Source organism: Daphnia pulicaria, chromosome 12 (assembly GCF_021234035.1).
Source record: "Daphnia pulicaria isolate SC F1-1A chromosome 12, SC_F0-13Bv2, whole genome shotgun sequence".
Classification (NCBI taxonomy): Eukaryota; Metazoa; Arthropoda; class Branchiopoda; order Diplostraca; family Daphniidae; genus Daphnia; species Daphnia pulicaria.
The window spans coordinates 1,013,369-1,033,997 of NC_060924.1; the positions used below are offsets into that span (position 1 = coordinate 1,013,369).

General features: G+C 39.5%; 1 protein-coding gene across 3 annotated transcripts; it reads right to left on the reverse strand.

Annotated features, from left to right (window-relative positions):
- Positions 1-45: 45 nt before the first annotated feature.
- On the reverse strand, positions 46-19,035 carry LOC124316378 (speckle-type POZ protein B-like). Of its 3 annotated transcripts, XM_046782289.1 has the most exons (8): positions 18,638-19,035; positions 18,399-18,568; positions 18,143-18,318; positions 17,727-18,080; positions 17,535-17,662; positions 17,354-17,464; positions 15,903-17,270; positions 15,534-15,830 (listed from the first exon to the last, which is right to left on the reverse strand). In XM_046782289.1, the coding sequence occupies exons 7-8, from the start codon at positions 16,900-16,902 to the stop codon at positions 15,730-15,732; spliced, it is 1,101 nt and encodes a 366-aa protein (XP_046638245.1). In that variant the 5' UTR covers positions 16,903-17,270; positions 17,354-17,464; positions 17,535-17,662; positions 17,727-18,080; positions 18,143-18,318; positions 18,399-18,568; positions 18,638-19,035; the 3' UTR covers positions 15,534-15,729. The 3 variants fall into 3 exon arrangements, with proteins under 3 accessions (XP_046638247.1, XP_046638245.1, XP_046638246.1); XM_046782290.1 differs by having other exon boundaries at positions 17,535-18,080; positions 18,143-18,286; XM_046782291.1 differs by lacking the exons at positions 15,534-15,830; positions 15,903-17,270; positions 17,354-17,464; ... (3 more) ...; positions 18,399-18,568; positions 18,638-19,035 and adding exons at positions 46-342; positions 416-1,226.
- Between the last annotated feature and the right edge of the window lie 1,594 nt (positions 19,036-20,629).

A 20,629-nucleotide genomic window follows, 5' to 3' on the forward strand; every position in this document is an offset into this window, starting at 1 on the left:
TTTAAGAAAAAGACATAATCTAAACTACAAAAACGTTTAAACCATTGTGAAAGTGTCTGTATTTTTAAAAAGAACTTGCGTCCATATTACGTGCACGCAAGAACACACGAAGCAACGAAATTTGCGTTTCTTGATTTGAGAAAGAATTAATTGAAAATCAAGGCTGAATTTTCTCCAGCAGAATGATTCCGTGTCATAAAAACAGTAACAGAAAAATGGACATAGATGGACATGGGCACTTCTAGACAGTCTGGGCGGTGAGAACCATTTGCTGCAAGTCGCACAACAACGCCGGATTTTCTTCCTTCAGCTTCTTCCAGTTGTCCGTTCCCATGACCTCACCTGGACAAACGATCAGAACGACGATTAATTGAAGAATGTTCTTTTTAATCAAATGATTCTAACATGAACTTACTTGGATAACTGCGGAAGTATTCGATGGCAAATTTCTTCAGGTGCTCCGCTGGATGGTGGGTGGTGAGGGTCAGCAAATCCAGGCAGTTCTTGGCTGACATCTTGCGAATCAGATGAGATTCACAACGAGTTTTCAATTGATCCAGCAAATACTTCTCCGCAGCAGCCAAAAGCCCCAGTGCCATAGTGTCCATGGCTGTTGATTGTGGCGAGCCAGTGTACATGTAACGAAGGACTTCTTGAAAGACATCGGGATCGACGTCCTCCACTTCCACCTCGCCGGATAGCATCTCTTTGGTCGGGTGAGTGAACATGGCGGCAAACACTGGACTCCCCATAGCTAAAATAGCCTTGTGGGCTCCAAATTTGCGACCACGGATGTTAAAAGTGACATCACTTAACGCCATTTTTTCAAAAAGTTCTCCGAGTTGATGGAGAATACGATCCTGGTTGTTGTCTCTGGTTGGGGTTTTGTGAAGATATCTCTCGGTTGCTGTAGCTTTTCCCTTCAGTAGATTTCTTTTTAGGTATCCGATTTTACAGTAAATGGTGACATTTCCATTCACAAAATCCCCAGACTCGAGCAAGGCTTTTTTGCTAACCACACAAACTGTTACAGGGAATCTAGTGTTTTGTCGAATGCTGGTGGTGTTCTGGAAAATTGTCTTGCATTCCTCATTGGAAATGCTGAGTTCAACTTTAATCGGATATGAAAAATACGCTGGGTAAAGCAGCTTTATTTCTACATTTTGGGAATGCGGATCCGAGTTGAGACTCAGCTGGTAATTGTTAGAAAAAACGGCCGACGTCAATGGTTCTGTAAAGATCCATCCTCTCGGACGGAATAACTTTACAAAGAGAAGACTAAAAATAATAAAGAATAAACAACCAGAGGCGTTTTACCCACAAGCCGATGTATTGGACTAACACTAATAACTAGTAGCACAAATAATAATTAAGAATAACATACCGTTACTGAGATGAAAAATAGAAGAAACAGGAGACAGGATAAGACACTTGTTGACACAGCACTAGAACTCAACACAGAGCTCAACACTAATAACGCTCGGTACAAAAGAAGGGACCGGTAACTGTTAGACACGATTGAAGAAGGGAACTAAGATAAATCAAGACTAGAACAGGAACACAAGACGGAAGTAAATCAAGAACTAAAGACTGGAAGAGAACTAAGACTGAACTGGAACTGAACTGAACTGGCGGATCGAGAGTTCCTTATAAACCCTCGTACAAAATGCTAAATATAAATGTTTGCAAATCGAGAACAAAGGTAAGAACATTCAAGATTGGCAGCTGCAAACAAACGTGTTTGTAGCTGCAAATCTAGCTTCATAATTCTAATTAAGCTGGTTTAAGCATAATAAAATTATAATAATGGAAGAAGCAGTACATGAAGCGTATACAATAAAAGCTTGGCCAAAATAACTATAGCGCTTGTTTCGCACATGACTATATATGGTATGCGTGAATAATATTCAAATAAAATAGTATAATAATTCAGCGCGCGCTATCTAAGCGGACGCTTCATTACATCACTCCCACCTCCGTTGAATTACGCCCCGTAATTCAATTCAAAGGACGGCGCGCGCGTGGATTGACGGCGGTGGTAGCTTTAGGTTTGCATAGAAAACAGCAAAAACTTTTAAGCAGATTGCAACAGCCACAAGCTATAAAAATGCGAATCAGGATAATAGCGATGATGATGACTACTGCAAGAAGAAAATATTTCTTTATTTTTTCAATCCAATCCGGGTAGACAGACAATTCTTCGGCGTTGACTAAGATATTAGTGGTCCTTGGAACGTGAGATGGCGTGAAATTTCCGGCGGAGTGATCGTTAATTGTTGAAACGATATCTGCTAGCACGTTCATGCTGTCCAATAGGGCGTCGTTATAGGCTGGATTAGATTGATGCACATAATCAAAATATTTCACTTCATTATAGCGAAATGAATGCGCCAAAGTTTGTGTTGGGACCACAATCTGTGCGACGATTGGCCGCCAAGTCCCATTGCTGTAGGCATACGGCTTATCATTAAAGTTTATAAAGCCTACAGACCAGTAACATGGTGAAAACGGAACTAATTCCCAACCGTCACGATTTATGGTATATTTTTCAAATTTTGGCTGAGGTCCACAGTTTGTCACTTCTGCAGCGAACGACACGTTGCGCACTTTGCAAGTAATAGCTAGCACTGTTTTCCCGAACGCGCTCAGTTTAGTACACTTCGGAAGGTTGACCATGGATGCTGCCAGCCATCCGTTAAACTGGGCTGTAGAAACAACACGTTCATGGGTAGCTTTCCTTTTTTCGCACTGTAAGTTCTCTATTTCTCGAGTCAAGTCGTTTTCGTTGTCGAGGAGCTGGTCACGCAAGTATTGAAAGTTGGCGACGACGTCAATACTTGCATCTTCTTTCAACACCGGGCGTTTTCTTGACACTTCCTCTAGCGAAGAATTTTTCGGAATAATTGGTGTTGTGAAAATGTATAGTTTAGGTTGGCCTATCACGTCAAAAGCATCTGCTTTAACGTCGCAAGTTGTCAGTGGTGGGAGGCACCTCTTGTTCGTTATTTGTATGTGAAATTCTAGTTCTTTTTCTTCATCGTGCATTCGGAATTTATTTGGTGTGCCGGTTGTTATTATTATCGCGACACCAGATTCAACCAGACGTGCTTTAGGCTCTGATTTTACGGTAAATGTTTTATCCCAAATTAAAGTAAGGTGATTGTGGGATATGCTGCCCGCTGTTGCTGGCGCTATTCCAAGGGGAGTTGAAAAACTTTCCCCTTCTGTTTCTTGGTACAGTTGGATTTTTTCGACGGCACAGTTGATAGTTTCGGCTGTGACTGTTTCCAACCACCATCCATCTTCCACTGGTTCTTGATCGTAGAAAAATTTATTGTCGTTGATCGTCATTGGTTGTTCATTGCACCGACGGCTTTCGTACATTGTTAGGCACTCGAGAGGTGAAGTTTCCAAGGCAATTTTGTCAGGCACAACCACTTTTTGACCGAAGAAGCTTGTAGTAATGTGTTTGATTTGCTTCCATCTTGCACAAATATAGCCAGGGAATTTTAATTCTTCCCGTTTTTCAGTGTATACTGAATAATTAACTGCATTTGTGCGATTTTCATTTTTTTCGGGCTGACAGTCTTCATCGGAGAATTGCAGAACTCCTTTTTGAGACGCTTGCTCGCAATCACAGACGGTGACCTCGAGAGCGGTTAGGCCTAGAGCGTATAGGCCTAGCAGCAGTAGCATACGGAGAACAAACATTCCCGTGCTACTGATGACAAAAATTTATAGAGTAATACAAAATTCACACATAATATAACAATACAGTAAGAAAAGATTCAAAGAATAAAAATTATCATTTAAAGCATTTATCAATCATCGGTTGTGGGTTTTTTTTTCTATTAAGATTTTCTCGTAGCGAAAGCGATTTTTGTTTTTTATGGGTTACAAAACAAATTTAAGACAAAATATAATCAATTATAAAAAGAACACGATGAATGGGACAATATTAAGATATTGGATAATAATGTGGGAGGGTAAAGATTTTTTTGGAGGGTAAATATATATACTGGACGCGCAAGCAAGGGAAATATTCAAGAAAAACGGCGTCTACAAAGAAAATAAATTCGTTTTTTGTTCTAATAACTAGGCCTACCGTCATTATCTTGACCTAAAAGTAAATTTACTGTTTGAAAATTTCAAGCGTTTGCACTATTGACGCGGAATAGGCTACTATTTAAATCAAAATGCAAATATCAAAATGGTTTATTCTTTTTCTCTTGTTTTCTACTTCTTATTCTTTCACGGTATGCTTCCTCTCATGCCCTCCCTCATTCTTCCTTCAGTCTCCGTCTCTCATAGTATGCTCCCTCTTATTCTCCCTCCCATTCTCCCTCTTATTCTCCCTCTTATTCTCCCTCCCATTCTCCCTCTTATTCTCCCCCTTATTCTCCCTCTTATTCTCCCTCTTCGTCTCTCATAGTATGCTCCCACTTGCTCTTTCTCTCGCTCTTTTCTACTCCTTTTTTTCATTCTTTGTTATGTTTTAAAACTTCTTTTTCCTTCTCACTATTCCTGTTTTTCCTACTGCTCTTTTTTTCGATATTTACTGAACAATTTATTTATTTTCTATTTGATGCATTAAGGTAAAGTATATTTTTGTTGGGGATAAGCATATAAGAGAATGAACGTTTAAAAGCATGTAAAGGCGTACATAGCCTCAAATGGCAAAAAAAAAAAACAGAACATCCAAAACAACAAATTTTTTAATTAATTTTCGGGACTTTCTTCTTCCCGCTCCCACTCCTCTGCAGGTAGCCCGCTCCGATTGGAACGGCCCACATTCCCTTGTTGAATCCAATTCGGTTGTGGATTTTCGATTAAATGGGGCGCTGCCGGTTGGCCCCAGTACATATCCCACTCTTCTGGGTGTGGGTCTACTGGGCTGTTTCTTGGAGATGGTATGGCCCCCGCATCCGGTTCTTCTCCCCACGGGTCTCCATTGTTGATGCCTTGCAGTTGCTCGCGTCTCCATCTCACGAATGGGGATTCGCGGCCATCATTTTCTTCTCTTTCGTTTACATCTTGAACGGGTCTTACGAACGGGACTCCGAACCCTTCGTATTCCTCTTCTCGTTCTTCCCTTTCTCTTGCGTCAACGGGCTCGTAGTTGAAGTGATGTCTTTGTTGATCCGGGACGTTCCAATTTAGTGGTGAACGTCTGTTTGCCGGATCCACATCGAGTATAGCTCTCATGTTCTCCCTCACTTGAACCCAATTGCCAGTATTGACTGACTCCGATAGCCTGTTCATATATACCGCTGTAATCAAATTTTTTGAGAGCTCACTTCGACGGCCTAGAGCCTCCCAGTGGTCCTCACCTGGACCCAGGCAAACGTCACCCGCGTTGTAACGGTGATAAAATTGTAAGTCCTGTTGACTACTACGCACTTCCATAACTCTCTCCTCGGGCATTCTGTTTGGAAGGTGCACTACCCGCCCGTCTTCAAACTCGACCCTACGGATATCAGCACTGTCGGTAGAACTTTCGCTGCGTGATGGGGAATCCATTTTTTTTCTTTTTGAAGAGAACTTTTAACTTTAGGAGAAAACACAAACAAATATTGCACACTGTACGAATGTAAATGTTGGAGTGGGTGAACAAGGATCGATCTCTTGGCTAATAACCCTCTTTCCTCCTATTGAATCCGTCGTGGGCGTTTCTATGTTTTATTAGATGTTTAATTTGGTCAAGATTTTTCTTTTTCTCTTTTTCTCTTTTTTTTTTTTTTTAAACATCTGTTCTATAACGGGCGGGTTCGCGGCGAATTCTTTTGGGTCTTTCATTCAAATATTTGGGATCGGCCACTTTTCTTGTTTCTTTCTTCTTTATTTCTTTCTTTTTCTCTGCCGTTGCTACTGGGTGTAAATTTGCTTGAAGGGGCTGAGTTGGTGTTGATGGTGCGTTAAATATGATATCAGCTAACACAGGGGAGGGTGGACAGGGGGAAACGCGCTCGCGATAAGGACGCGAGTTTCTATTTTTAGCTTTTTGAATATTGCTCCCCTTTTTCTCTTTACTTGTGCTTTTTCTCCCCGTATGCAATCCTTTTTCCTTTTCGTTTGCATTGACTTTCGTTGTTTCTTTTTCGGCGTTATTCTTATCTATGCTAGAATTTTCCTCGTCTGTTAGGCCTACGTCGTTTACGTTTTCTTCGTTTTCCGTTTCAATTGAATCGCTTTCATTACTAAAAGTTTCCCAGCCATCGTCATTACTTTCACTTGAAATACTTGATTCTTCGCTATTTATTTCGTCATCTTCATCCTCATTACTGTTACTAGAAATATTTGATTCTTCGCTATTTATTTCGTCTTTTTCATCCTCTGCTCCTTCTGTTACTTGCGTACTTATTGACTTAAAGCGCGGGTCTTTTATTTCGGCTGGTTTCTCTATTTCTGGGCACGCTTCGTCTTTCCACAGCATCGTTTCAAACAGCGGTTTTAGCCTATTCACATGCACGCGTTGGATATTATAAGAATTGTCGGCGATGTCTACTGTCTTGTTATTATAAGTTTTAATTACTCGAAAGGGTCCTTTATATTTTGAAGTAAATTTCTTACTGTCTCCGGTTTGTACTACCACTATATCTAATAGAACTCTATCCCCTACTACATATTTATTTTCCTTTGCTCTTTTGTTATATTGTTCTCGTTGCCGCTCCCTCGCTTTTTCACTTTCTTCCCGTACTCGTTGAAAAGTGTAGCGTAAACGATTGACCAGATTTCCTACATAGTCGGAGGGTGAAATATTTGTTTTAGGGATTGCTCCCAGAAATTCATTTATAGGTATGTTGGCATCTCTACCGTGGATGATATAATACGGGGTCTCGTTTGAAGAAGAATGAATTGAATTTCTATAGGCAAAGAGTAAAGGGTCGATTAAATCTTCCCAATCTTCATAATTACCGTCTTTTAATTGTTTTCTTAACATGGTCGTTATCGTTCTATTAAATCTTTCTGTCTCTCCATTACTAGCCGGGTGATAAGAGGTCGTTAATCTATGTTTTATTTTCAATTTTTCGCAAAAATATTTAAATAATTTTGAAGTGAAATTTGTTCCTCTGTCTGAAACGATAGCATTAGGCATTCCGTGCCGGGTCACTACTGTGTCAAATAAACATTTGGCCGTCGTTAAAGCTTTCTGATTCTTTAGCGCGAATGCTTCTGGCCAACGGGAAAAATAGTCCGTGACTACCAAGATATATTTATTTCCGTTTGTTGATGCTGGTGTTATTGGACCCAGGAAATCAATTCCTATGACTTGAAAGGGTGCTTGTGCTAGGTCATGTGGATGTAAATAGGCCTTTAACGTACACTTGGAATTTTCTGTACATTCTTTACAAGCTTTACAATATTCTTCGATTGCTTTTCTCATTTTTGGCCAATAATAGTTATTTTTAACTTTCAAGTATGTGCGAAGAAATGCTAAATGACCTCCCATTGGTCCGTCATGAAGCTCTTTTAATACTAGCAAACGAAGCGAAAGGGGGAGAACTAGCTGATGGTTTATTTCGTTTCTCTTGCTCTTTTTTGTTAAAATTTCCCGTCGGTAAAGCACTCCGTTGACTACTTCAAAATATTCTATTTCTTTTGCCCATTCTGGTTTCTTGTTTTCATATTTTTGATCTAATTCCCCGGTTTCTAAATAAACTTTAATCTCTTTACATAATTCGTCTTCACTCTGCTTTTCACATACATATTGAAATTTATCCGTCGATTGGATTGTTACTAGGCTCGCTATCTTCATACGTGAAAGAGCATCTGCGTTTTGGTGAACTCTCCCAGGCCTATACTTTATTTCGTAATTTACTCCTGCTAATTCTATAGCCCATCTACCAAGTCTACCGTTACTATCCTTCTGATTTTTTAACCACTGAAGAGCTGCGTGATCAGTAATTATCTCAAAAGGCCTATCTAGTAAATAATGTTTAAAATGTTTTATTGCATAAACTATCGCCAATGCCTCTTTCTCAGTAGTACAGTATTTCATTTCTGGCTTCGTCAGCTGTCTACTTGCATAGGCTATCGGGTGTTCTTCTCCGTTTTGCACTTGCGACAGTACGGCTCCAATTCCGTAGTCACAGGCATCGGTGAAAAGTAAAAACTTTTCGTTGAAGTTGGGATATGCCAGTATGGGCGGCGTCACAAGACGGTCGCGTAACGTTTCAAACGCCTTCTGATCTTCTTCCGTCCAAGTGAACGGCTGTTTTAACATATCCTTATGCGTCTTTCTAGTTAATGGTTTTGCTATCGCGCCAAAATCTGGTGAAAATTTTCTATAATATCCAACAAATCCTAGAAAGGAACGAACTTCATCTGCTGATGCCGGTATTTTGTAGTTCTTTATTTGCTCGATTTTTGCTGGGTCTGGTTTGATACCCTCCGCTGTTATCACATGGCCCAGATAATTAACTGATCTTTGCAAAAATTGACATTTTTTGAATTTTAACGTTAATTTTGCTTCCCTTATCAACTCGAATACTTCACGGAGGTCTTCCAAATGTTGTTCAAATGTGTCTGAAAAAATTATAACGTCATCCAAATAGACCAATGCCTTCTTCCCTAAGACGTCTCTCAAGGCATAATTCATTAGCCGTTGGAAAGTTGGTGGCCCGTTACATAATCCAAATGGCATTCTCGTAAACTGATAAAGGTGATCTTCTATTACAAATGCTGTTTTTTCTTTGGCCGATTCTTCCAATTCAATTTGATAATAGCCTGAGGCCAAGTCCAAAGTGGAGAAAAACTTTTTTCCGTATAACTTATCTAAAGTGTCGTCAATACGAGGCATCGGAAAAGAATCTTTCTTTGTTATACTATTTAATTTACGGTAATCAACACAAACTCTTATTTCTCCATTCTTTTTTATAACTATAACTACTGGTGCTGCCCAAGCTGAAATTGATTCCTCTATAATCCCAGCTTTTTTCAAGTCAGCCAATAACTTAAGAACTATATCTTTATATTTTACATGTAAGCGATATGGGCGTAGTCTGATAGGGCCTCTCCCTTGTGTGTCTATCGTATGTTTTATTAAGTCGGTACTACCCAACTCTGAAGTTTCAGAAGCGAAAATTTTTTTAAATTCAAAGATTAAGTCCGAAAGGGGTTCTCGAAATTCTAAATCAACGTCTGGGAATTCAAATGAATCAACTTCTGGATTTTTACCGCTTCTCTCCTTTTCTGCGTTCGCGTACGCGTTTTCAGTCTCTATCTTTCTACTCTGCTTTAAATAATCGCTTGACCTTAAATCTAAGCTTAAATCACTATTAAGATCCTTTGGAACCTCATTATAAAATGTCGGCTCTTTAAGATCTTCTGCTACCTCCATAGGCTTGCAAAAAAAATCTGTTGCCTCAAAGCTCCGTCGTAAATCAACTTTAGGCTCTTTTAAGCTTTCTGACGCCACCAGGCTCCTTCTTGGATAAACCTCTGGCTCATTTATATTTTCTGACACCGTAAGAATCCGACGGGAAAAATCCTTAGGTTCGCAAAAAAAATCTGCTGCCACAATGTTCCGTCGTGAATAACCTTGCGGCTCTTTAAAGCTTTCTGGGTCCTCATAGTATTGTTTTAAACAATCATGAGTTTTATCCCCTAAACTACTATCATTATCTATTTCAACTTTATCTGGGTCCTCACAGTTTAACCAAACTTGAGTATTATCCCTTAATTTATTATCATTATCCATATTTCCTTTTTCTGGGTCCTCACAGTTTAACCAAACTTGAGTTTTATCCCCTAAACTACTATCATAATCTATTTTTACTTTTCCAATGATTGAACTCGCAATTTCAATCGTTCCTAATTGAGAAGATCTTGGTAAACAAACAGAATGCATTGAATGATTTTCTACTAATAAACTATATTTTCCATCGTTCGAAACGGTGCTAACAAAATCCCTTATTTCTAGACCACCTGGTAGTGTTTTATTAGACGTAAAAACCACTGTCGCTTTAGGAGAGACATAAGGAAATGATCTCTTCATCTTCGCCTCAATTACCATTACTGATTGCTGGGGTATTTTTACTCGTTGACTTGCTGTAATCGTCATTTCGGGCGCTGGTCCTGATGTGCCTTTTTGTTGGTCTGGCTCCTCTCTAGCTAGATAAATGCTCTGATTTTCCCCATTAATTGTAAAGCCATGTTTCCTAATAGCATCCCATCCTAAAATACAATCTTCTGAAATACCATCACTAATCACAAAATTTTGGAAAAGTCTAACATCTCCATAATATATAGGCAAAATCACTTGTCCAAACGTATTTAATTTTTTGTCATGTACATCATATAAATCAAAATCGAGTTTGCTGCAGGTCCCTCGACTTCGCTGTGGAAGAGATTGAAAAAGATTGTAATGCATGACACTTCTAGCTGCTCCTGTATCAAATAAAGCCTGAAAAGAACGCTGAAAACTTGAAAGAGGAATTCGAGGAGTTGATTCATTTGTTAATGTAGTTAACTTAGCAATATTTCGGGATTGAAGAAGAGGCTCACTATCAACTGACCCGAAGCCACAGTTGATACTTATTGGTTTCCCTGTTTCCTTGGAGGGGGTCCTGGTAAATTAGGATGACCTGGGCCCATTGGTTTCATTTGACACTCAAATGATTTGTGTCCGATACCTCTGCAATTGTAACAAATTGGCGGTTTTGCTGACTCTAAAGCTTCGACTTGTTGATTCTGAGAAAAGCTTTGTTGAAAATTTTGTTGATGATTTGGCTGAAAATTTGGTTGATAATTTGACTGAAAATTTGATGGAAAATTTGGTTGAAAATTCTGTTGCCTTGGAACAGGGCAATTATTCTTTACATGGCCTTCTACACCACACGAAAAACAAATGAGTGGAAATCTAGTAAACTGCTGGGTCGGAGTGGATGGTTGATTGGGTATTTGAAAAGGTGTAGGGAAATTTGGTCTAAACCCTGGCTGCTGAAAAGCATTTTGATTCGGTTGCCACTGCTGTGATCTGGGTGGTCGAGGCTGCCAACTTGGTCTATTATAAAAAGGCTGATTCGGTTGCGTATTATTACTGATAAGTGGTTTATAAGGCAATCTGAGACTATTTCCATTATTGGGGTAAGTTGGCTGAAAATTTTGCATTTGATTTTGAAAGGTTACTTGTTTCTGAACGTGTTGTTGTTTTCCGTCTTTTGTCAACAGAAAGCTAACAGCTTTTGAAAGTTCTTGTATACAATTAGCAATTTCACTTTGGTCAGTAGCTGTTTCTTCTGCCTGTTTATTCCCCTGTTTTAATGCAGACGCTATTGCATTGACCGTTTCGTGTTGTTCCCTTACTATCTGTTTGATTTCTTGTATCTCTGAATTATTCGAGTGACTAGTCTGATTGATAGCATTAACAAATTCGTGTCTCTCCTTATTGGATTCAATAGCTTCCATACGAACCGAATATTTTCTTGTTGCGGCAACAAGTTCGTCAAAGGTTCTGAATTCTTTATATTTAACTTTCATTTGTAATTTTTCATCAATTCCATCTATGAATTTTTCTTTTAAAATAATTTGAAAGGAGTCTTCTTCATAATTCTTGGGATAAGCGTATCTGAATAGTTCCTTAAGACGAATAGCGAAATCATAAATCTTTTCCCCTGGTTTCCTATTTGCTTTTTTAAACTTTTTTAAAGACTTCTCTGTCGTTTCATCTCCGTGAAAATGGTCCAATAATTTTTCCTTAATTTCCTCAAATTTGTCATTCCCGCTGTGTAAAATATATTTCATAGTTCGATGTGCCTTATCTGTCATTTTCTTATATAATTCTAGAATAGTGTCTTTTTCCGTCATATCAGAGTCATACATGATGGCTTCAAATGTTTCTAGCCAAGTGTCAAATCGCTGGAGAGCACCTCCAGAAAAAGATGGTAAAGATTGTAGGCTTGAGCGGACATATTGATCTTTTTGAAAAGCGGATAGATCTGAAGCTGCTGCAAATCTAGGTGTAGTATTGGTATTCATTTTGGTAATTAAATTTGAGTTTGATAATAAACAAAAATCCTCTATTCTGGCACTACGCTTAGGACTAGTCTGAGGCGTGCTTGGAATCTTTCTATGTTGTTTCTTATTTCTGTCTCTATAATCGATTGACTCGATGGGCTCAGTTCCCTTGTTTGTATCGGTGCTGTTACGCGATTCTCCAAAATCTGCGAAGATCCCGTCGAGCGTCTGCTCCTTTGTGATCGTCTTCTCTGACTGGGTACTGCGTAACACTCCAAATCTCTGTGATTGTTCTGAAGGCTCTGTCTGTCCACCTGGACTGGTTCGACGCAAGCTAGAGTTCTGTTCCCTCGCGATCGTCTTCTCTGGTTCGGGACTGACTGATTCTCTGATTGTCTTTGATTGACCTGAAGGCTCTGTCTGTTCACCTGCTGGACTTGTTCGACGCAAGCTAGAGCTCTGTTCCCTCGTGATCGTCTTCTCTGGTTCGGGACTGATTGATTCTCTGACCTGCTTTGATTGACCTGAAGGCTCTGCCTGTTCACTTTCTGGACTTGTTCCTCGGAAGCTGAAACTGCTAATGAAATTAATTTCTTCAAATTCTTCTTCGTTTTCTTGATCAATAATTCTAACTCCCGGACAGATATTTTGCGTGAGAACCTCTTGACTTGGGGAAGCTGATTTAATTTGTTCGATAGACTGATCAGCTCCGGCCTGAGTGTTTCCAATGGCCCCGGATTGAGTGATTGTACTTGTCCCAATTTGTAAACTAAGTTCAGAAACGTGTAGAGGGCTTGAATATTTCTCAGAAAATTGGCGTGTGAATTTATAAAACTTTCTAGCACGAAGTAAGACGCTTCTCCAATTTCTTGAACTACCGAGTGATAATCTCCGTCCTCGTCTACTCTTTGTATTTCCTGGCTTGGAAAATAATTTAGGAAATGTTCTTCTCTTTTTGGTACGAACGGAAGAAGTTCGTGAAGACACAGAATTTCCCCCAGAAGGAATGTCAATGTTTTCCTCCCGCAATTTATCAATACTTCCGTCAACAGCTTGATTCCCCGGACTGGTCCGCTTGCTTCCCTCAGCTCTGGCTGGGTTAGCTCTAGTTGGGATTTCGATAATTCGGTTGTTATCTCTGCTAACTTCGTCGCCGCTGATAGATCTATCAGCTCCGACTCTGTGTCCAACTCCTGAATATTCTGGAATAACCGAAGTAATTGCGTCCAGACTGCTTGACTGTTTTTTTGAAAATCTGTCTTTCTTTCCTCTAAGTTCTTCAAAGCTAGGATTAATGATGGAAGTAGATGAACTACTTTCGGATAAACTGCATTCGGCCCTAGTATTACTCCTTCTACTGTTCTTCGAATCCGAATTTCTATTTGTTCCGCTACTAATCTGTTCGATTGAATTTCGAAATGGTCTGCCATTCGTTGTTTTCTCTTTGAAATAATTTGAGAGACGACGTGTCCAATCTATTATTGGTGTAATTCGACGAGAAGATTTGGGCGTGGAAGAATCAGTGAGATAAGGCAACAAAGGGGAGGAAACGTCGTCACTACTGTTAAAAACTGTTTCTTCTTCGCGAATCCATTGTCTACGTGGGGGTGTTTTTAATAACGGATCTACTTGCTGATAACCGGAGTATGATCTAAGTTTTTTCTGGATTTCACTGTACACCCTGGTTCTTAATTCTTTATCGGTAGATCCCTGAATTTTCCGGACAGGATCCTGGATGAGCTTCGCACTTCCAGTATCGACAATATTTGCAAAACTTTCTTGATAATCAGAAACTACAGAATTCAACGGAATCGGGGAAACAGGTGGGGCATGGATCTCGACTTCAACAACGTTGTACAAGGGATTCGATACACTTATAATAGGCGTGCGTACAAGTTTAGGTCTAGCACCAAATACATCATTATTCAACATTGTGGGTGAGTTCTAAAATCGCTGCCACCATTATGTAAAGATCCATCCTCTCGGACGGAATAACTTTACAAAGAGAAGACTAAAAATAATAAAGAATAAACAACCAGAGGCGTTTTACCCACAAGCCGATGTATTGGACTAACACTAATAACTAGTAGCACAAATAATAATTAAGAATAACATACCGTTACTGAGATGAAAAATAGAAGAAACAGGAGACAGGATAAGACACTTGTTGACACAGCACTAGAACTCAACACAGAGCTCAACACTAATAACGCTCGGTACAAAAGAAGGGACCGGTAACTGTTAGACACGATTGAAGAAGGGAACTAAGATAAATCAAGACTAGAACAGGAACACAAGACGGAAGTAAATCAAGAACTAAAGACTGGAAGAGAACTAAGACTGAACTGGAACTGAACTGAACTGGCGGATCGAGAGTTCCTTATAAACCCTCGTACAAAATGCTAAATATAAATGTTTGCAAATCGAGAACAAAGGTAAGAACATTCAAGATTGGCAGCTGCAAACAAACGTGTTTGTAGCTGCAAATCTAGCTTCATAATTCTAATTAAGCTGGTTTAAGCATAATAAAATTATAATAATGGAAGAAGCAGTACATGAAGCGTATACAATAAAAGCTTGGCCAAAATAACTATAGCGCTTGTTTCGCACATGACTATATATGGTATGCGTGAATAATATTCAAATAAAATAGTATAATAATTCAGCGCGCGCTATCTAAGCGGACGCTTCATTACAGTTCCAATAATCCACCATTTTCAAAAAACGCCAATCGTTCAATCGTCCATTCGAAATCGAATTCCTCAACTGCACCTTTCGTTTGGCACCAAAAAGATGTCGACGCTAATGAAATGGCCGGTAGTTTCGACTGCGTTGAAGAGTCAGCGTTACCAATTACTTGTTGTGCCATTTAAACTGCAACACGCCAAAAAAATTCGCAATGCAAAACGGTTTCAGATTTTCGCTAAGGAACAACGACAAAGAACAACTCTACTTAACAAAGAAAAACAGCAACTGGGCTCAGGGCCGCCACGCTGTTGCCAACTCGCTGGAAATCTACTTTTTGGGGCTGGGAATTTGCGGTCTGAGATTCTGAGAAACGTTTGTTGTCTAGGGTGACCAAGGTCAATAACAATTTCAGAATACACAATTGTTTCTCATTTAGTTTCCTTTTTTCGCTTTAAATTAATTTTATGACCGATGACATGATTACACTTGTCCTTGTACGCTTCCCATATTTTGAAAATGTCCCATCTCTAAAAATAAAACATGCATGTGTTAGTACATATACAAGTTCAATCTTCAATGTAACACAAATTCCACTTACCAATTCAGAGTTGTCAATGTTGTTGGAGAATCCTGTCGAGACAAACCTCCAAAGTGTTTCATGACAGCGAATAAACTTTGTGTTATATTATTCTGAATGTAGGACTTCACCTGCGTGCGTGTTTTCTTTCCGTAATAAATGACGTGATATAAAATATCCAACGATGCTGAGGACACTCTTGCGTAAACTTTGCAACTTCAAATTTACACAAAAAATCATCTACTTTTCTAAAAAAAATATCTGTTTAAGATAAAGAAAATCATAACCTAAACTCAAAAAGCGTTTAAACTACTATGAAAGGATCTGTATTAAAGAAAAAAGAACTTGGGTCCATATGCAAAGCAAACGATGCAACGAAATTTGCGTTTTTTAATTTTGGAAAGAAAGTAAACTGAAAATAGCCTTAAAAGGCTGAATTTCTCCAGCAGAATGATTCCGTGTTGATAACAGTAGTAGAAAAAATGACATCGACGGACACAGGACTTCTAGACAGTCGGCGCTGTGAAAACCATTTGATGCAAGTCGCACAACAACGCCGGATTTTCTTCCTTCATCTTTTTCCAGTTGTCCGTTCCAATGACCTCACCTGAAAAAACAATCACAACGATGATTAATTAAAGAAAATTTTTTGGATGAAATTATTTCAACATGAACTTACCCGGATAACGGCGAAAATACTCGATGGCATATTTCTTCAAATACTCCGCTGGATGGTGGGTGATTGTGAGAGCCAACAAATCCAGACAGTTCTTCGAGGACATTTGGTGAATCAGGTGAGTTTCACATCGAGTTTTCAAGTGGTCCAGCAAATATTTGTCGGCAGCAGCCAATAGTGCCGGTGCCATTACGTCCATGGCTGCCGACCGTGTCAGGCCTGTGTACAAGTAGCGAAGAACTTCTTGAAAGACATCGGGATCGACGTCCTCCACTTCCACATTTCCGGACAGCATCTCTTTCGTTGGGTGCTGAAACATGGCGGCAAACACCGGACTCCTCATGGCCAAAATGTTCTTGTGGGCTGCCAATTTGCGGCCACGGACGTTAAAGGTGACATCACTAAACAGCATTTTTTCAAAAGATTCTTCGAGCTGACGAAGAATAAGATCTTGATCGTTGTCTCTGGTTGGTGTCTTGTGAAGATCTCTCTCCAGTGCTGTAATAGCCTTGCCCGTTGGTTGCTTTCTAGTCGAACTTTTGATTTTGCAGTGAATGGTCGTTTTCCCGGTCAGAAATTCCGCCAGCAAGGTTTGTTTTTTCATGCAAACCATCCTTGTATTTTTTCTATTTGGGGAAATGATAACCGCCTCGTTTACTTTGAAAATTCTATCGCATTTTTCGTTGCAAACGGCGAACTCAACTTCGATCGGACAACTCAAATTCGAATGAATAAGATGTATCATTAAATGTTTGCCATGCTTCACGATTTCCAGCTTAAATTTGTGATCCGAAAACTCGGTCGATGTCAATGGGTCCCATATTCCAAATTTACTTAAAAACGACCATCGTTCAAACGTCCATCGTTCAATCGTCCATTTGAAATCGATTTCATTAACTACGCCCTCCGTTTGGCAAGAATACGACGCCAAGGCTGATGAAATGGCCGGCATCAGTTCCGTCTCAGTTGAAGGGGCAGAGTTAGCAATTTCTTGGGTCTCCATTTTAACTACAAGACGCCAAAAATTCACAATGAAAGGATTTGGGCCATTTCTTTCTCAGGACAATAAACTTTTCTCGAGAGAGCAAGTAACAACAACTACGACGTAACGCTGATCAAAAGCTACTGCTAAAGCTAAACGACAAACAAAAATCGACTCGTCTCGTCTGAGTGTCTCGAAAAGAAATGGCGGTCGTCTCTACTCTCTACGAAGACACCCGCGCCGTCTAGTGGGCTTAATTTTAGCCACCTAGTGATAGCCCTTAGCATTCACGGACGACTGGACGGAACGGAAATTGTCAGCCTGTTGTCAGCTACCTGCGTTCTGTTTGTGATTTTTTTCTATTTAAAATCAAAACATGACCTACAAAACTTGAGAAAAGAAAAAAAAACAATTACACTGTATTAAATCAACAAATAACCTTTTCATTAAGGTTTAGTTCAAATTAAAATACCAAGTCTGTGTCTGTGTGTACTTAAACTTAAACAGTTCATCACATTCGGTACCAGTGTGAGGGACGGTTTACTGTGGCGATGGATTGTGTGAAACTCAAGGACGGCCTATTCTAATTTTTTAAAAAAGGGAGAAAAACACATTGATATAGATAAATTATGGGTAGCACCGAAAACACTTACTTCGAGTTGGGAATTTCAGCAGTTAAGTCAGTCTCCGGATTTTCAGTTGTTTCATCTAAAGAATGATTGGTTCGAGGTACTGGCTTGCGTTTGAAACTCGAACTCAACCAAGCGGTGGCTCTGTGAGTCTGATCAAGAAATGACGACATGTTCCTAGATCTTGTGAAAACGGAATAAATGACGGAGACCAACCATGGAGTTAAGGCCTTTCGAGGCCTAATCTTCCTCACTTCCGTGGCTGAGCGGCAGCAATTGCTACTGAGCTTTAGGCGGGGACCAGGGACTTCGCGGGCGTTGCATTTGATTTCTACTACGAATGCTGCAATCCCCCTCAACGGCCTCTTCTTCAGAGAGTTCTGCTGGACGATTGAAGCGGTAGGCTTTTGGGTGGAGTTGACTAAACTCCGATTGGGCTCCGACGAGAATGAATATGAAGACTCGACCACAACAGAGGAATTAGAGCCATTGTCACTTTCAAATCGCATTTGGAATATGGATTTTGATGGTGATAGTGATGTGCTACCCGGAGTTTCCTTCAATCACAATCTGGGGAGAAAAATCAATAAGTTAACCGATCACTCAGTCCATAGCAAGCTATAAAAAGGTACCGTTTTAGCAGGTGTCTCATTGGTTACTGGGAATAAGTCCACTTTATCTGATGCAGTACTTGTTGTCGTCTCTTCTATGTTACGTAGAGTCCTCAGAGACCCTTCAACGGGAGATCTGATAGTTATGGCGAATTTGTGACAAAGCTGAAGATCTAGAAAAATATTCAGGAGTTCTCCTACAAATCAGATTTATGTTATGCCAAAATTCAATGGCAATAATAGTAAGATATAAAAATCTAGGAAATATTTTTACCACCTGGGCTGGTTGGCAGGAACGGTGATGTTGATGGAATATCTTCAACATGACCAGCTTCTTCTGTACTTGCTCTAAGTGATTAGGTACAAGTTGAGATTTGAATGAGGTTCAGAATTCAGCTGGCAAGTCAACTGATTATCCATATCTGGGATTCTGAAACAAGAGTGACACTGAATAATAAAAAATACAAATACATTTATTAGAACGTAAAAGAAAGATGCAATTATATGTCATTATACCATCTGAGATTTCACTGCCATGCAAGTTTCACAAAGCAACTGTACTTGTTTGACTGTAATCATCTTGTAATCACCTGTAATCATCAATTTCATTTCCTTCCTTCATTCAGGCAGATAGAGCTTGAAACGCCCAGTAAACATGTGAAGGCGCTGGACACGTGAGCTATCGTCTCAAGGGGTTAATGATGGTGATTTCAAACAACTTTTTTCCGAAAACATGGTGATGGTACACACGTGCTGTGGCTCACACATGCTGGGGCTGTAGTACACGTCGGTCATCCAATCCAAGTGGGCGGTGTACTTAACAGGTAACAGCACGAGATGAGTAATTAACAGTATAGCCGAGGAAATTACCCGAGAACTGTATATCAATTAAAGAAATAAAGGAAAATAAGCTAAAATTTAAATTTCACGACAACTTAACCGAGTTGCTACTTGCTAGGGTTTGTATTTTCAAAAAATTCGTCTGCAACGTGCAAACACTGCTTTATTTACACGTCTTTCACCTAGCGCAACTATCGGTGAAAAGTAGAAACTTGCAAAATGATTCATCAATACATCATTGTGTAAAATAAATAAATAACACGGTAACATCTAGCTGGTAAAAGTAAAATAAGGAATAAATTATATATTAAGTCCAAGAGAAGAGGGGTAGATACCCATCAAAGGTCAAGATTTCCAAAGTAGAGTGGATATGGTTGCGTAATCTCATTTCCATTTTTTGCTCTTATCTTCCCGCGTGACTTTGAAACCTGAAAGTTCTTCGGTCACACATAAATCTAACGCACGTAACCTGCTGCTGCAATTATAGATGAAATAATCCATTCGATCTCGTATGTGTACGTGACACTTGATAAATAATTTCCAAAAATTTCACGCTAGCAATTCTTTTTTGTAATTATTAGCCGTGCATAAATTAAAGAATCCGAAAGAATTCCGACAGACAGCGAAATTTGTTTCTGTCTGGCCCATTTCCGAGATTGGGCATTAAATCATCTCTCATGTAATTCTCTGCTATAAATCACGCTTCCCAAAAGGCGGCCCGGCCGACCTCCCATCTGTTTAAAGTTTTCTCATACCTTCCTGGCTAGTCGGACCGTCTAGACGTTTATGCTTGTATCATCCCTTATTTGTATTTCAAAAGGAAAAACCCAAAAGAGAGGGGAAGTCCCTATCCGTACCACTTGATTCAACTTTTCACGATTCCGCGGGACCAGATGTTTTTCTTTTTTCAACCTTTTTGAGAAATCGAAAATTAATTCACAAAATTTTTTATTTTGATTCCAGTGAACGGCCTTCAAAAAGTTTATTGAATTTGTACACGAAGCGTTTGTGGAATAACCCGTACAATCACGTTGCTATGGCGTTCACTGATTCACGTTATCTCATTTCATGAAATGGACCGATTCCAAAAAAAAAATAGAATTTGTTGTTGATTAGAAATCGAACCGACTTTTATGAACTTAGTAGCCTATGGACATGGGTTGAGGATTGTATAATCTTATGGACATCGCATGTTACACGCCCAGATATTTGATCACCCCCCACAGTGGATTTTGTTTTCAAATTTGTGATGCGCATATTTCAGTGAAAATCTTTTAGATATTTATCGCGATGGCGCTAAATTTCAAAAAACAGTTGCAAGGCCATCGACTCTAAGCATTTGTGTCCATTTGCGTTATAAAACCAAGTCTGCAAAACAATGATGAATCTTGATTTTGAGTAGGATAATGTCGTAAACTATTTTACAACATCCTTGACTCTTCAATTCTTTTTCAGGTTGTTGACTCCCATTTAAAACTTCTTTAAAAGATAAAAAAAGGACTCGGTTGTTTGTTCCGCATATTTCGTCTATGTATATACGCCGTAACTTATTTGCGTGTTTCACCTTGGCCTTGACTCTTGCCCATACGCCAAATCTTATTTCCATCTCCCCACACGTTCTTCTGAAACGAATATAATTATAAGCTCTTATAATAGTTTAGGCTATGC